General features: G+C 46.0%; 1 protein-coding gene across 1 annotated transcript in view; it reads left to right on the top strand.

The window, feature by feature from the left end:
• SLIT3 (slit guidance ligand 3) overlaps positions 1–18,589 on the top strand; it is a 610,847-nt gene that overhangs the window by 441,622 nt on the left and 150,636 nt on the right. Inside the window, exon 7 of the mRNA XM_060144178.1 lies at positions 18,221–18,292. Coding sequence (XP_060000161.1) covers positions 18,221–18,292 — 72 coding nt within the window. The remainder of the gene's footprint in view (positions 1–18,220; positions 18,293–18,589) is intronic.

The following is an 18,589-nucleotide window of genomic DNA, read 5'->3' as shown; positions in this document are numbered from 1 at the left end:
TGACACCAGTCCTGATACCCAGATCAGGGTGTGCTCACTCTCCTAGCACAGGGTGGTTGTCCCAGCTGCAGGGTGCTGGATACTGGGTGTTGGGACATTTATAAACATGGTTGGTCCAGTTCAGAAAACCCAGCGCTTAATGCAAGTAGTGGCGTGTCCTCCACTTCAAATGACCTTCCTCTGGGTATGGAACCAGATGCTCTGATTAACAGATAATAATAATGTGTTGATATATAATGCAATGATATCATACCAATTAGTAGTATAGTTATTATAATTATTGTTATAGCCTCCATGTTTTAGCATCTTCTATCTTCCAGGCCCTGTGATAAGATATCAGAATGCAGCATTTTACATAACCCCGTTCTACACCCTTGCAAGGTAGTAATTTCCTCATTTTACCAGTGAGGAAACTGAAGCTTAGAGAAGTTGAATAACTTGCCCAGGGTTACACGGATAAGGACAAGAATGGGATTGCTCTTCCGGTATCAAATCCCCTGCACGTAACTGCTCTGCTACCAAAATAAATTAAAATTAAAAAGTACATCCTAGGGGCTTCCCTGGTGGCGCAGTGGTTGAGAGTCCGCCTGCCGATGCAGGGGACACGGGTTCGTGCCCCGGTCCGGGAAGATCCCACATGCCGCGGAGCAGCTGGGCCCGTGAGCCATGGCTGCTGATCCTGCGCGTCCGGAGCCTGTGCTCCGCAACGGGAGAGGCCACAACAGTGAGAGGCCCGCGTACCGCAAGAAAAGAAAAAGTACATCCTAGAGAAACAATTATATGCATTAGTGAGATTATTCTCTGTAGTAAATGCCCAGAATAATTCAGGAACCACAGACTTTCTTTTTGAAAAGTTGCCCCCTAGGGTGCTCAGATCTAAACCTATGACGTCAGCTTAATCAGCGTCACATCCCGTTCCATGAGACTGCCCCAGACATGGCAGGAGGCAAAGGCTGAGCTGCTGGAGTTACGGTCCTCCCTTAGCACTGGTTGCCAAACCAGCTCCACCAAACTGCATGGTTTGGGGTTCATTTACTTGAAAAAGAGAAACATTCTTACCAATTCTTAGGCCAGTTTTGGGGATTAAAGGAGATACCTCAGTCGTATGTCTAACCGATGCCGCATCAGGACGCTCATAAAAATCAAAGTCAGAGAATACTCCTATACTGTTCACTGCCTTGCAGAAACCTGGCACATAGTAGGTGGTCAGTTAAAGTTCATGGAACCAAATTGAGTTGAAATTACCAGTCGGCTCTCTGCATCCGCTGGTGCCGTATCCAGGGGATCCCAGATCCCCGCGGATCAGTCCGCTGTTGGTTAAATCCCGGATGCAGCACCCGTGGATGCAGAGGGTCGGTTGTAATTAACTGAATTTGAAGCTTACCCCACCCCAGTCTCTAGATTCTCTGTTTTGACGTGACCCTGAACAGAACTAAGGTTGTGGTTGTCCCAGAATTATTTTAGATGTTGAACAATGTAGTATTTTACTGAAACATTTCTCACATGACCTTTGGTTTTTTATCCCTTTAGCTAAGTGGTGATTTTTTTTCTTTTTCTTTTTAATAATGAACAGAATTATAGCCACAATGAAATTTGGTGTTTTCTAACAGAGACAAGATTCATTTTCATTTATTTACAAAATGTTTCACCTGGGTTTCTCTGGGAGATGCAAACATTTTATTTGTTTCAACAGCCTTCCGGATCAGGGTGTTTAATCCTGACACAGCTTTGAATATAGAACTGTCATTGCTTAATGAAAGTCTTAAAATATCTCCAGAATATAATTTTTTGGGTACTGTGCTGCAAATTGTGATTTGTTGAGGCAATTAGGATTAAATTTGTACTTTGTGGAAAACATAGTTAACTTCCATTCAACGCTCAAAGTACTAGGAAGGGAACTGGGTTTCCCATAAATGCACACCCCTCCTTCATAGTCACCCAGACTGGGAGCTGGATCATAGTCAAGCTCTTAAAATGACAAACTTGGTTTTGAGAACATCAGCTTAAGGAAAAAGTGAACATTTCTTTGAAATGTAAAATAATCTTTTCCATTTAAATAAGCAGCCCTCGGGCTTCCCTGGTGGCGCAGTGGTTGAGAGTCCGCCTGCCGATGCAGGGGACGCAGGTTCGTGCCCCGGTCCGGGAAGATCCCACGTGCCGCGGAGTGGCTGGGCCCGTGAGCCATGGCCGCTGAGCGTCCGGAGCCTGTGCTCCGCAGCAGGAGAGGCCACAACAGTGAGAGGCCCGCGTACTGCAGAAAAAAAAAGCAGCCCTTTAATAGTCCAAGAAACTAGAATCTGGGGGGTTCTAGTGGTTTCCATTTTATTTCATTTTCCTGTTCACTAAAGGCTAGTTTACTTTCTGAATTGAAAATGTATTGCTCTTCATTCCTGAATTGAGAGGATATGGTGAAGATCATTGAATCGTTCTTCACCAACAGAGGGTCTTGAATCAGTAAGACTCCCGCTGTCAGCATCTCCTATGAGCAGTACTTAGGTGGAATCAGGTAACAGTCTTGCTGTCCCCAAGGGCTGTAGACTACAGCCACTAGGTCTCCGGGCTGAAATTCTGGCCTGACAGACTAGGTTTGGGGGCAGCCTTTTGGTTTGCTTTGTCCCACCTAAAACAAAATGGAAAAATACCTTTGCATCTTTGAAAAAAATATCCTAGAGGGTTTTCTCTCAGGAGCATGTGGCTGGTGAGGAAATGCCTCAGAGCTGCCAAACGCATTCAGGGGTCAGTTCACTCCCAAAACAGAGCTTCTGTGCTGATTTGAAAAGGCGCTCCTGTGCCGATGGTCAGACACTACCCTTTCTCCATGTCCCAGCTGCCAACAGTGGCTTTGGTGACCAGTGTTTGAGCACCTTTTGTATCTTGCCCCTTATCAGCTCTTGAATGCCCTTCAAACCTGCCTATGACTGATGCTGCCACTTCCACCCAGGGTGTGGAATATTGGATGGTGTGGCTTACCTATGGCCAAGAGTCCATTACTCTACAGAACTGGGTCCTGAAAGCCAAGATCCTAGGAAATTCATCCCTCCTGTCACTTGGCTTTATGGAGGGGAGGAGAGCATGGAGAAGACCTAGAGACACAGAGCTGGGGAGAATCAGAGCATCGTTTTTACCTTTCCCTGAGCTTTCACTTCCTATCTTTGAAGGTGCACACGAGTAAGGGATGTTGAGGAGGAGGGATGAAGGGAATAATGGTTCTATTTCTCCAAGGCCATATTTGGACTCACTGTAGAAAAGCTGTAGAGAGCCCATTCTCTTTTGAGGACCCCGGCTATCAGCTCTATTTTATCCATTGATTGAATGAAACCTGCCAATGTGAGGTTTCTTTCTATTTTTTAATGTTTTGGTCTTTCCAATGTTTAAAAAAATTAGAATTCATTCCCAACACTTAACTCCTGGGTAATTTTATAGGAAAGTATGTGATTTCAACTTCCCTTGAATATTTAGAAGCTGTGGAAACCCTGGGTTGACATGTGGCTTTGACGCTCCGGAGCAGCACTGTCCACTAAAGCAGCGGTCCCCAACCTTTTTGGCACCAGGGGCCGGTTTCATGGAAGACAATTTTTCCACGCAAGGGAGTAGGGGGTGGGCAGGGGATGGTTCAGGCCGTAATGCGAGCAATGGGGAGCAATGGGGAGCAGTAGATGAGGCTTCCCTCGCTTGTCTGTCGCCACTCACCTCCTGCTGTGCGGCCTGGTTTCTAACAGGCTGAGGCCGGGTTCTGTTCCGCGGCCCGGGGGTTGGGAACCCCTGCACTAAAGGACACTCTGTGATGAAGGAAACGTTTCATATCTGAGCTGTCCAGTATGATAGCCACTAGCCACATGTGACTCTAGAGCACGTGAAAGGTGGCTAGTGCAACTAAGAAACTAAATGTTTAGCTTTGTTTAATTTTACTTGATATGAATTTAAATCGCCACACGTGGCTTGTGGCTGCCTTATCGGAGAGTGCAGGTTTAGAGCTGAGGGGCAACGACCGCATTTGGACAGGGCATGCCCTCTGCAAATTTCCATAGCTGCCCCCAGGCCAGCTCTCCTGCCTGCCCCGCTCCAAACCCCTGGAGCCATTTCATATCCATTAATAAGCACAATGTTTAAACGGTATATTTTCTGAAACTAGGTACTTTGAAATACCTGCCACTCCCCTCACCCCCCCCCACTCTGCCCTTTCTCTCTCTTAATTTAAACATCTGGATCTTATACCCCCAAAAGACCGATTTTCACTGAAGCCCAGGAGCAGGCTTATTAAAACCATCTCCCGTCAAAGCAAAACCCTCTCTGAGTGAATTAGTTTCTGGATCCCAATTATTCACTTCTCTCAGCTCTGCAGATGACTTCCACAAAGTCAACTAGGTAGGACAATCACTCCCATTGTCTAGACCCATCGCTTCTCCATACATAAACGGAAGATGCGGCAGGCAGTTAGGGAAACAAGCCCATTAACCCCGCAGAAGCTGAGCCTGGTGTCTGCATAAAGAGAGAAAGAAAAAGCCGACCCCGTGCAACTATTTTCAGATGCTTCACAGCGGGGGCTGGTTGCAGCTTTCAGAGTTTGGTCAGATGTCCTGCCTTTATGCAGACCTGGATAGATCTGGGCATCCACAGTCCCTTCCACCACCTTCTGGAAAACTATTCCCATTTCCAGAAATGCCATTTTAGAGCCAACATCAGCCCAAGTGAAATTGGAGAGTGGAACTGCAGGCTCCGGGGGAAGACCCTGGAGGTCAACTGGTCCCACCACTTCATTTGAAGAGAAAGAAACTCCCCAGAAAGGTTAAGTGACTTGCCCACAGCTATAGGAAAATTTCACGGAAGAACCAGGCCAGAAAATGGGTCTGTTGACTGTTACCTAATGCTGTATATTGCCATCTAAGCTTTCCCTATATCAGCAGGCAGGAAACAAAAATTAGTGGGGCCAGCCTTTATGTCCTATCCATCTCACCATCCCTTAATCTCCAGCATTTTACCAGAGGGAACATTTTACCTTCAACACGGGGAACACACCCTCCCTTTCTAGAGCCTTCCAGTCCTGCAGCCACTGCTTGGGGGATACTGGTACCCCAGTCAGAGGGCAGTCTGAGAAGAGATCAAATTCTGCATCATTGATCCCAGCTAGCAGGGGTGACCCAAGGCCCTATGAGTAAGCACCAGGGACCCCATCTTTGAGCCTTAAATAGCCCGAAGTATAAACTATACCCAGTTCCCTTACAAACATCAGCAGGTAAAAACAAGTTCCCTCTGACATCTCAGCCCAAGAGCAGAGCCTCCTTCCAGCACGCTGTACAGTTTTTTCTGCTAACAGCTCTGAAGTGGCTAAGTTCCAAACCGTCCACGAGAAACAACTTATGTGTTTAGCCACAGAGCTGATGAGTAGCAAACAGAAACCAGACAAGAGTGCACAGGCCTGGTGGAACACAGTTTTACCCTATAAACAGACACTTCTTCAGGGCTCTTTGTCCCCGAGTAATGATGGTTGCGGGGGAAGCATTGAATATCAATTTTCAACCGTTTAAAGGTAGTCGGTTTGAATAGTAGGTTCCTGGAGCGTGCCTTAGCCAGAGCCTGCCCTTCAGGAGATGCAGTATGGGAAGAAGGCTTTAACCACACAGCACCACAATGCCATTAAAATACTTTGATGATTTATTTATTTATATAGCCCATGTGTGCTATATAGATGTTAAATATCTGTATTTGATTCAGATTGTTAAAGTAATCCGTTTGGTTGAGAGACTGAAAACTGGCTTCTGCAAGCCAAATCCAGCCCCTGGGTATGTTTCCTTTGTGACTTTAGCTCCTTCAGGCGATTTATTCACCAATATGGAGGAACAAGGAGATTTCACATAAAAATTCTAGATGTCTGGCTTTCTCTTTAACAAAAGGAGAAAACTGGTGGCACTGCACCGATATTCCAGCGTAGCAGCAGACCTTTGAAATGAGAAGCGATGGTCCCAAGTAGTAGAGTTGTGTTTACACACAGTTCCGTTCCTCAGCTATCAAGCCTCGCTCCTGTAGGCAATTGACTTTGTACTCCCAGATCAGCCCAGAAGGCTGTTTAGAGTGGAAATTTATTTTTTATCGAAAGATGCCAAAAGCATGACCCTTCGCATTTGGAAACTCACCCATTCCTTCAGTAAATATTTATTGAGTCATCCTTTGTGCCAAACACAGAGCTGGGTCCTGCCTACACAGCGGGGGATAAAACAGACGTGCTGTCTTCCGCCTCTCAGTGTACACGTTTGTGGGTATTTAAGAACTTTCCCCTTCTTCCTCTCTTCCTGGCTCAGAAGCAGCTGAGGTGGAATTGTCTGTTTCTCTCCCTCTCAATTACAAACTCACCTATCCAGTCATGTAAGTTGGAGGTCATTCTTTCACCCCCAGCAGACATCTCGCACACTGGAAAGTGCCTGGTTTCTAAATAATATAGTAGACAAGATTGATTGTCCAGGCTCCCAGTTTACAGATGATGAAATAGAATTAGAAGACTGAGGCCATCTCATTCATGTTGTCGTTTAAGGTACATTTTACAATTCAGTTGGTCATTGGGAGGCAGTTGAATCATACTGCATCACCACTAGGCAGTATCTGTGATGATCTCAGTAAACGAGTAAGGCGTTCTTCAGAATCCAGGAACCAAAAACACTGGAGCATCACGAGTACTTACACCGCAAGCATCTAACTGAGCAATGGTGGGATTCGAAGATTCATCTTTCTCTTTTGCCCTTCCACTTTTTACATTTATTTTGCAGGCATCTTTTTTTTTTTTTTTTTTTAACACTGAGGCTCCGCTGGGTGGATGGAGACGAGTTTCTGCCTGTCATAATATGAATGTATAATGAAGGCAGAACCAAAGACAAGCCCTGTTGTTAAGGAATCCATATCATCAGAGGCCCCAACTGGCAGCTGATTGTTTTTATTTATTTCTGTAGGTTTTACATGACACCTGGAGACCATTTAAAATGTTACTTGGCGGTGAGAGCTCTGTGTTTAAAAATAACGCTCACCCAGTGCCAGATCACTTTAGAGTCGGGTACAAATATTGAGACAAAAACCCCAGCTGTTATTGCTTTGGCTGCTAATTTGAGGTGTCAAATGAGAGCCCGACTGCTATACGTCAGTGAATAAGGCCCCTTGTGAGGTCATTATGTTTTCTAACAGTTGAGAGTAATGGACTAATCAGTGCAGCATCAGTTGTTTTCATTATATGCCCACACAATGGTTATGAGCTTTAATTTAAACGGTCCTCAGGGAGATGAGGGAAATCGGTATTAGGCAACACCCATGATAGTCCAGGAGAGGAGGTACCGTAAGGGAGATGGCTTCCCACCCTCCTCTCTCTTCTCTCTCCCTCCATCTTTCATTCCTCCTGCCACATCTGCCCTCAGAGACTCATTGTCTGCTCCAAACAGGCAAAAGATGAGCTTTTCTCAAGGAGCAGATCTGGACTCTTGGTTCTTCATGGTGTTCTGAAAAATCCCAGTCGGCCAATCCAACAGTCAGGGCGGCTTTTGGCAACACTTAGACTCATCGGCCAAGCCTGGACCTTGGAAGGCGTTAAGCCACGATTGCCCTCTCTTCTCTGTAGCCTCTACTACCGTCCTCCTGTCCGTGCTGAGCTTTCTCTGTTCCTGGGACCAGAGGAGGGTCGGGTGATGCTGTTGCTTTGAGCAGCCTTGACAGCGAGGCAAACACCTGTGTCCCTGACACATCGAGGCCAGGCAGGTCTGAGTCTACCACTAACACGTATGATTCACCTCCACCTCTGGACGGCAGGGAAGTTGGATGGCCGATGTCTGCCGAAGGCAGTCCTGTAAGAGGCAGCTTTGTGTAATGATAAAAAATATAGGATCTGGTGTGACACTTTCCTGGATTCGAATATTGGCTCCACAACTCTACTGTTATGTGATCGGGGCAGAGTTCATTGATCTTTCCAGGGTCCAAAGTGGAAATGACAAGAGTATCTCAGGATTGTTGGAAGAATTAAATGAGATAATGCATGCAATTAGCAAAAACATGATCAATAGCATCAGTATTGTTGTTGTTATTATCATGGGCATCTTTATTGGAAGTTCTTGGCAAGCTCACCTCAAAGCAGTATCCTTTACTAGTCCACCTCATTGGAGGAAAGCAGAGAGCTCATGGGAGAACCTATAACATCAGTTTAGGTTTCTCGAAGGACACGTTATTGTACATTATTCTTCCTGATTTCTGGAATTTCCCAGAGCTTCCAGCCAAATCAGAACAGTGCATAGCTGGGTGAGAAAGTCAAGTTCAGCTTTGATAGGAGGAAACAGTCAGGGAACTTCATCCAAAAATGACTGAGTCAGTGCAGTTGGGGAGAGACCCTGGGCTGGGAGAGAGGCTTGGGGATGCCTCTCTCGACCTCGGTAGGCCCAGTGGCATTCAGTGTGTGCTCTCCCAGGGCCAAGTCCACAGAGATGCCACCTACACACAGCCTAATGGGCCGAGCTAGCCAACAGCTTTCACATTCCCAGGATCCAGGAGCATGTGGAAGGGCCCGGTCATCAGCAGTAGATACCATGGTTGATTCCTGGTACCATGATGGCTGTCAGTCAGCACCCACCAAGCAAGACCAGGACAAGCCAGTCCTGTTTTGACACAGCAAGAGGGAGAGGCAGAAGTGAGCCCTGCCAGACCCTCCCTTTGAGGTCTACATGCTACCAGAACCCCTCTGTACTTTCATGCCCCCGTGGCAGCCATTTAGGTATTTCCCACAGGGTCCAGCCACAGTGTTTGCACTCATCTGCTCTTTAGGAAATGATTCTGCCTACTTTGGTTGTGCCTGGCCCTGTGAATTCAATGTAGGCCTTGTGGGAGGTAGTCCTATCTCCTGAGTTTAGAGTGCTGGCCACTGGGCTCCCACATGTGTAAGTACAAGTCAGGGAATCAATCTCTAGACTCACTTTAAAAAGACACCTGTTGCCATGGCCATGGCTGCGGATGACCCACCAAGAGTCTCCTTCCTGGTGACCCTTAAAGAGGGAACCACCTTATTCATCTAGACTTAAGAAGAAGTCAGCCTGCCTTGAGATAGGAGATGAATGGGCCAAGCTACCAAGACGGTCTCTCTGACCCAAGGAGTCTGGATCCCCACCTGTGTGGAGGGGAAGAAGAGGGGTTCCAAGAGCACCCCCGGGAAGCTTGGCCCTCTGGGAGACTGCAGTGGCACTCACTGTGGATGCCTGGTTTTGCAATTATATGATGCATGCTCACAGATAATATTGCTGCATTAGAGCCAATTACATAGTGTTATGGACACACAACACGCAGATTACACCCAGAGCCAGGAAAGCACAGCTTGACAAAGCAATGGCCTAATCGGAGGAGACGGAGGGAAATGTCAGCCTTATTAAGGTTGCCAGTGTGGCGTGGCTGTGGCTGGACTTAGCTCCTCCAGATCAAAGATGGTTATCTTGAGTGATGCAAGGGAGAGCCACACTTCAGCCCTCAGCAGAGATCACTGGGGAGCCAGGGGCAGAAATCAAGTCGGACCTCTCGAAGAGTGATCACAGCCGCCTCCATTGAGGACTGCGTACTACTTAAGAACTTGGGCCTCTCCCTAAACAGGAAGAGACGCAACTCCCTTCTGCTCTCCACACAAGAGGCCTTTGGTCTCCGGGGCAGCCATATGCTGCCCTCCACATTCAGGTCAAGGCTCGGTCCTTAGCCTTTTCCCTAGTTCAGTGGTTCTCCAACTTGAGCTTGCATAAGAATCCTCTCATTCATTGAAACACACAAAGCTGGGCCTACACCAGCGTTGCTGATTCAGTAGGTTGGCCTGATGCATATACTGAAAATATGCATCTTTAACGAGTCCACAGGTGCTGTTGCAGATCTAGGGACCACACCTGGAGAACCACTGTCCAAGTTCATTCCCTGCCCATCCCAAGGTGGGTTCTCCTGCCCTGTCTCTTGAACAGGGCCTTCTGCTAGGCTCTCATTCCATCACAGCATTACAGGTTCCAGGAGCAGTGGGACCCAGCTTCCCAGGTGGGAGCATGGGATGGGAATAAGAAGTGTGGATTCTAGGGTGGCCGATGTTTTACAGTCTTTAAGTTTTGAAAGTCGTTGACCTAATCCCCTCTCCTTACCAAGCAGTTATGTGACTTGCCCAGCATATCACAGCTAATCATTGGCAAAGACAGGACCGGAACTGCCCAGTTCTAGAGCAGCCAGTGGGCAGCAAACATGGTTTATAAAAAGCCAGTTAGTAAATATTTTAGGCTTTCAGGCCATATGGTCTCTGTTGCAACTACTCAGCTGCTGTAATGTGAAAGCAGCCATAGACAGTACATAAACAAATGGGTAAAACTGTATTTACAAAAACAGGCTGCATTGGATGGGCTTTAGCCTTTAGGCAGTAGTTTGCCAACCCCTGGAACAGACGGGTATGTGTACCACTGCTTCATACATACATTGCGACTAGGAGCCCTTGTCTTGCCTGGATGCCCCAGTATTTAGCTAAGGAACACAGGGAAACACAAACTTTGTCCGGTACCAGTGTTCAATTACGTGCACTATAGGAGCAATAGTAAGTGCACTAATCCCCTAGTGCCCTGGAAAAAAAGTTTAATGCCCCCTTTCTAGTGCTCACAAGGAAGAGAGAGTGGGATCCACTGGTAGAAGTAGCATTGTCCACACAGATGATTTTAATATGGAAAACAGTCCCTTTTCATTAGACATTAATGCTCCAATTATGACAAAACAGAAAAGAGACTAGACAGAATACAGGTTAGTCTCAATAGAAATATAGTATATATAATGGGGTAAGTAGGGGCTTTATAAGAGAGAAATGGGAGGTAGATGGACTGTCTTTTAAATGCCATGGGGTATCCTTCTCAAACTCTTGCAAAAAATTGCATAGGGGCTTCCCTGGTGGCGCAGTGGTTGAGAGTCCGCCTGCTGATGCAGGGGATACGGGTTCGTGTCCCGGTCCGGGAAGATCCCACATGCCGCGGAGTGGCTGGGCCCGTGAGCCATGGCCGCTGAGCCTGCGCGTCCGGAGCCTGTGCTCCGCAGCGGGAGAGGCCACAACAGGGAGAGGCCCGCATACCATAAAAAAAAAAAAAAAAATGCAGAGGAAGGAACACTCCCAAACTCATTCTACAAGGCCACCATCACCCTGATACCAAAAGCAGATAAAGATACTACAAAAAAAGAAAATTACAGACCAGTATCACTGATGAATATAGATGCAAAAATCCTCAACAAAATACAAGTAAACAGAATCCAACAACACATTAAAAGGATCATACACCATGATCAAGTGGGATTTGTCACAGGGATGCAAGGATTCTTCAATATATGCAGATCAATCAATGTGATATAGCACATTAACAAATTGAAGAAGAAAAAAACATATGATCATCTCAATAGATGTAGAAAAAGCTTTTGACAAAATTCAGCACCCATTTATGATAAAAACTCTCCAGGAGGTGGGCATTGAGGGAACCTACCTCAACATAATAAAGGCCATATAGGAAAAACCCACAACAAACATCATTCTCAATGGTGAAAAACTGAAAGCATTTCCTATAAGATCAGGAAGAAGACAAGGATGTCCACTCTCGCCACTATTATTCAACATAGTTTTGGAAGTCCTAGCCACATCAATCAGAGAAGAAAAAGAAATAAAAGGAATCTAAATTGGAAAAGAAGAAGTAAAACTGTCACTTTTTGCAGATGACATGATACTATACATAGGGAATCCTAAAGATGCCACCAGAAAACTACTAGAGCTAATCAATGAATTTGGTAAAGCTGCAGGATATAAAACTAATGCACAGAAATCTCTTGCATTCCTATACACTAACAACAATTAAGGAAACAATCCCATTCACTGTTGCAACAAAAAGAATAAAATACCTAGGAATAAACCTACCTAAGGAGGCAAAAGACCTGTATGCAGAAAACTATAAGATACTGATGAAAGAAATCAAAGACGATACAAACAGATGGAGAGATATACCGTGTTCTTGGATTGGGATAATCAATATTGTGAAAATGACTGTACTACCCAAAGCAATCTACAGATTCAGGGCAATCACTATCAAATTACCAATGGCATTTTTTTTATAGAACTAGAACAAAAAATCTTAAAATTTGTATGGAGACACAAAAGACCCCGAATAGCCAAAGCAATCTTGAGAAAGAAACAAGGAGCTGGAGAAATCAGACTCCCTGATTTCAGACTACACTACAAAGCTACAGTAATCAAGACAATATGGTACTGGCACAAAAACAGGAATACAGATCAATGGAACAGGATAGAAAGCTCAGAGATAAACCCACACACCTATGGTCAACTAATCTATGACAAAGGAGGCAAGGATATACAATGGAGGAAAGACAGTCTCTTCAATAAGTGGTGCTGGGAAAACTGGACAGCTACATGTTAAAGAATGAAATTAGAACACTTCCTACCACCATACAAAAATAAACTCAAAATGGATTAAAGACCTAAATGTGAGACTGGACACTATAAAACTCTTAGAGGAAAACATAGGAAGAACACTCTTTGACATAAATCACAGCAAGATCTTTTTTGACCGACCTCCTGGAGTAGTGAAAATAAAAATAAACAGATGGGACCTAATGAAACTTAAAAGCTTTTGCACAGCAAAGGAAACTAAAAACAAGGGGAAAAGACAACCCTCAGAATGGGAGAAAATATTTGCAAACGAATCAATGGACAAAGGACTAATCTCCAGAGTATATAAACAGCTCATGCAGCTCAATATTAAAAAAACAAACAACACAATCCAAAAATGGGCAGAAGACCTAAATAGACATTTCTCCAAAGAAGACATACAGATGGGCAAGACGCACATGAAAAGCTGCTCAACACCACTAATTATTAGAGAAATGCAAATCAAAACTACAATGAGGTACCACATCACACCAGTTAGAATGGCCATCATCAAAAAATCTACAAACAGTAAATGCTGGAAAGGGTGTGGAGAAAAGGGAACCCTCTTGCAGTGTTGGTGGGAATGTAAGTTGATACAGCCACTATGGAGAACAGTATGGAGGTTCCTTAAAAAACTAAAAATAGAACTATCATATGACCCAGCAATCCCACTGTTGGGCATATACCCAGAGAAAACCATAATTCAAGAAGAGTCATATACCACAATATTCACTGCAGCACTGTTTACAATAGTCAGGACATGGAAGCAACCTAAGTGTCCATCGACAGACAAAGGGATAAAGAAGATGTGATACATAAACACAATGGAATACTACTCAGCCATAGAAAGGAGTGAAATTGGGTCATTTGCAGAGACGGGGATGGACCTAGAGCCTGTCATACAGAGTGAAGTAAGTCAGAAAGGGAAAAACAAATATCGTATATTAACGCATATATGTGGAATCTAGAAAATGGTACAGATGAACCAGTTTGCAAGGCAGAAATAGTGACACGGATGTAGAGAACGAATACATGGACACCAAGGGGGGAAAGCAGGGGGTTGGGTGTGGGATGAGTTGGGAGATTAGGGTTGACATATATTCACTAATATGTATAAAATAGATAACTAGTAAGAACCTGCTGTACAGCACAGGGAGCTCCACTTCACTTTGCTGTACAGTAGAAACTAGCACAACATGGTAAAACAACTATATCCCAATTTAAAAAATAACTAACTAAATAAATAAATCCGATGGGGGGAAATTGCATTATTTCTAGTTCATACTGAAATGCCCATTCAGTAGCTTGTCATGGTACAAAAAGGGGAGGCCAGGACAGTCTTGAAGTTTCATAGAATTAATGTGACCCTGAACTTGAGCTTGAAACCTGATGGAAAATGCTGAATTAAGAGCACTTACTTGAAGAAAAGCTTCCAACTGGGGCGACTTGGGGTAAAGCATATCTTCTCAATAGGAACAGGGCAGTGAGATTAAAGCTAGATTCTAGAACTAGCAAAACTCTTCCAGGAAATGGAAGTAATAAGTAAGGTGAGGTTGATGAGGTCACCATAGGTTAGGCTTGGGCAGTCATCTAATGGGGGTGGAGGTGGGTCATTGTCAGACCAAACCATTTATTTTTTCTGTTGATTAATTTTCAAGGAAGTTTCTAGAACAAGAGGCAATGGGAGGCTTGCTCAGTTATTTCCGGCTTTGGGTCCCTGAGTGGAAATGACAGAGAATATCTTTGCTGGAGTAACAAACTTGCCCTGAAAACAGGAGGCAGTGATAAAGTTGGGAGAAACTGTGAAAAGAAAGAGTAGTGAGTCCTGAATCCTCTAGGAGCTTGTTGCTACCCTGGGTAGGTCTCTTAGGTCTTATAGCCTCAAATTTCTCATCTGTAAGATGGGGATAATAATTTCAACCTCAGAGTGCTTCAAGTACCAAATACGATGAATGTGAAAGTATACCGTAAACCATAAAGGACCAAACAAACACAAGCTAAGATAATAATAGCTAATAATTACCGATCACTGCCTATGAGCCGGGCAGTGTGCTAACAAGTGTGCTTTCCGTGCCCTGTTTCAAGGGCGTGATGGTCAGCTGGATAATGTCCCCCCCAAAGATGTTCATGTCCTCATTCCAAGAACTTAAGAATCGTACCCTATGTGGCAAAAGGAACTTGGCATATATGACTAAGAATCCTGAGATGGGGAGGTTATCCTGGATTATCCAGTCAGGCTCTAAGTGTCATCACACAGGTCCTCTTGAGAGGGAGGCAGGACATCAGAGTGAACAGTAGGAGATGTGACAACAGAAGCAAGAGGTCGGAGTGATACAAGGAAGGGGCCATGAGCCAGGGAATATGGTAGCCTCTACAAGCCGCAAAAGACAAGGAAATGAATTCTCCTCTTGAGGCCTCCAGAAGAAACACAGTCCCGTGAACCCATTTTAGACTTCTGACCTCCAGACTGTATGAGAATAAGTTTACGTTGCTTTAAACCACAGAAGGTGTGGTAATCTGTTACAGCAGCCTTAGACAACTAAGGCAGGTGTCATTTCTGGAGTCAGGCTTGTGTGGATTTAAGTCCTGGGACCACCACTTGCTTCATGCATGACATGGAGGTGATAGAAAGGTGCCTGCCTCATCGGGTGGTTAGAGAAATGAGATGACAAGTAGGACCCTCAGCCCCGTGCCTGCCTGGCATAAAATAAGCCCGCGGTTAATGTTGGCAATGATTAGTACCATCTCGTTTAATCACCAGGAAAGCTCTGTGAGATCAATGCTGCTCTCTGCCCCGTGTTACAGAGGAGGAAGCTTAACAAGATTATGAAAACTTACTCATGGTTGCACGGGCCGTAAGTGGCAGAGGCAGAATCTAAACCAGGTCGTTGCCTTTGAGGCCATGCTCACCCACTCTGCTCTTCTGCATCAGGGTTATGACAGTGACATCTCCATCAGATGCCGGCTGCTTAGGCCGGGACACAAGAACCAGATAGAGCAGAGTGCTCCCTGCATGGGCAAAAGCCACCAAGACTGGAAATCGAATAAATCTGTGTCTATTAGGGAAAAAGAAACTGTAGCTGCCATGGAGATCAGCATCTAAGAGGTTAGCAACCCTCTGACGTCCCTGGGCCGGGCAGCCCCACACGGCAAATCGTGAAGGTCTGAATACTGTGTTTAGTCACTTTGGTTCGGGAATAATTGCTATTATCGTAAATGTTTTATAGCCCTCATTACGGCTCACGTTTAAATATCAGTGTAGTCATACATTAAGAAGTCACCGCTGCCGGACGACTGCCGGATGCAGTTAGAATCCAAGCCCGGCATATAACTGCGCTGTATATTCAGCTGAATTAGGGCTGGCTGTGAACTCAGCCTGATGTTGAGTTGCTGGGTATATTTGGAAGGAAGCCTCTTTTCTGCAAAGGCTTCTTGCTCTTTGCTTTTGAGAGATAAGGGGGACACTCAGATTTTTGTTTGGTAGTGAGTCAACGACCCTAACTAGGTATCCCCCAGGTGTGGAGCCTAGAACTCTGGGATGGATAGAAGCAGAAATGAAGGCATTGTTTCTGCCCTGGAGGCATTCCTAATCCGCTGGAGAGGGGGTGGGATGGCGAACATAGCCCTCGCTCCTCGGAAACTCCCTACCAAGGCAGGAGAGCCCGGACCGATGGGAAGGACAGATTCTCCCGCCCTGTCTGATGACATGCTCTGAACACTTCCTGGGTGGATGGAGATAGGATGGATTCACACACACACACGCACACACACACACACACACACACACACTCATAGAAAAGATAAGCCACGTGAAACAAAATAGCTACGTAGGTTCAACTTCATACAATGTCAAGTGTCTGAATCGGTGTATAGTAACGTTCCAGAGTGGGCAGAAGCAGGCAGTGTAAATTCGGTTCATTCCTCTTTATCATACTCTATGCCTCAAATAATGCCAGACGCAAGGTAGGTGCAGAAGAAATACGGGGGGGAGGGAGGAAAAATTATTAGGTTCTGTGCCTGCGTAAATAGATTTCCTCCTGGCCCTTTTGGCCAAAGGCCTTGAAGAATAGCATGGGGTGAGGAGTTTGTGGTCCCTGGAATCCTGCTGCGACTAGTGTCCCCGGGGGAGAAAGCATCTGTGCAGGGCCCCTCGGGGGGGTGGGGTGTGTATGGGGGCCACTGTGTGCCAGACACACCTCTGTTTATATTCCTCTGGGGGTTGGGGTTGTGTGAGGGGAACAGGAATGACCAGGACAGGACTAGATTCTCTCCACCAACATCAGTTAAACGGTAGCCTCAGTGACTGAGCACATACTGTCTGCTAAGCCTTTTACCAGCCTGGGAGGTAGGTACCATTGCCTGCCTCCTTCTGCCGATGAAGAAGCTGTGGTTAAGAGATGTTGATCATTGGCCCGAGACCACACAACTAGGGTATATAAGACTCCATCTGAACCATGTATGGACCAGGCCTTGGGACTGTAGTAAGGCATAAGATAGAAAATGTTAGAGGGTGTTTTAAGAGGAAGATAACGTGTTTACCGAGAGCCAGGGGCAAAAGAAGTCTGTTTTAACCAGTGAAGGCTTCCAAAGAAAGACTCCTTCCTGGGCCAGTGGGACCCCGTGGGAGGGTAAGAGGAGGGGATGGGTGAGAAGAGGGTATCTGATGTGGCCTTGGGGGAGCACAGGAGCAAGTGGCCGTCACGAAGGAGCGTACCATGGGCTCTATCCAACTCCTGCTCTTTGGGATGCAAAGTGAGGCAGGTGTGGGTCAGAGAGCTGAGAACTAGGTCCAGTCTTGCCGCGAACGGTTGCCTCTGTCTGCATAGTCACTGAAATAACCGACCCAGACAGGCCCTTCGGCTACATAACATTTCCACCTCTGCACATGGTTTCCTTGGCTGCCATGCTTTCCCTGGGCTCCCATGATAGGTCCTTCTAGAAGGGTAAGCCCAGGGCCGTACTTACCTACAGGCTGATTTCATTCTGGTCCGTTTATGGGGCTCACATCCGTCTCTTCCCTTTTCCCTGTACAAAGATACCAGTCAGTGTCAATGCCGCACTGGAGGAGTCCCCATCCGTGGTCATCGGGAGGCGCAAGCAAGTAGAGACTGAATCCCCGTGCTCACAGAGCTCACAGACTCACTTCAGACAAGACGTGCTTAAAGAGCCAGAAGATGGCTGGAAAATACTCATAAAATAACCTATCCACATAGCATCCTGCATGAGGCAGTATGTATAATGGGCAGAGCAAGGAGTTTGGAGCAAGCGAGTACTGGGTTCAAATCCCATGTCCACAGCTTAATAGCTGTGAGTCCTTGGAGAAGTAGGTTTACTTCTCTGAAGCTCAGCTTCCTCATCTATAACACAAGGATAAAGCCTCCCCTGTAGGGTTGTGTGCAACTAAGCAAGATGTTTTGTATCTGTTTCCTTCTCTCTAAAATGAGGACAAGAATATGTAACTGGCATTGTAGTTGTGGGAATCAGCGACGTTGTAACAAAGCACTCAGGACACAGTAGGATTTCAGGAGGCAAGCTTATGGCTCCAAGTAGGTAAGTGAGTACTGAGAGGGCAGCAGAGGAAAGGAGGAATCCACTTGGAAAAGGAATCAGGGATTCTCTTATCATCTGGAGGCTTGTCTCCGGCTGCTGCACCAACTGACCCATGGCTGCTGATTGATGGTCCCTCTTGCAGTCACATCCATCCCTTCCCCACCTTCCATAAGCATCCTGGTACCTGCCACACTGCTGCCCTGTTGACCTGTTTCTCCTCTCTCTCCGCAGCACTCTCAATAACAACAACATTAGCCGCATCCTGGTCACCAGCTTCAACCACATGCCGAAGATTCGAACCTTGTGAGTAAAGGTCCCCTGCTTCCTCCCCCACCTGCTCCCCACCTTATGCAGCTTCAGAGCATCACTCTCAGCTGCTTGTAAAACCTCACCCTTGGTTCCTACATCCACACACCTCCTCCCTCTGCTACTGACTAAGGTGTGTTGGTGAGCGAGGGCAGACTTGGGGAAGGGTCACGGAGCCATCCATGGTTCTGAACCACCATCCTGCTTCAGGCCAACTCAATTCTCTTCACCCCGGGAATCTTCCTGGACTGGGGAAATCTTCTTTGTGTTTTCCACCTGGATGGAAAAGTTTAT

The sequence above is a fragment of the Lagenorhynchus albirostris genome, chromosome 3, assembly GCF_949774975.1.
Source record: "Lagenorhynchus albirostris chromosome 3, mLagAlb1.1, whole genome shotgun sequence".
In the NCBI taxonomy this organism is placed as follows: Eukaryota; Metazoa; Chordata; class Mammalia; order Artiodactyla; family Delphinidae; genus Lagenorhynchus; species Lagenorhynchus albirostris.
This window is presented reverse-complemented; position numbering and strand designations above follow the sequence as displayed.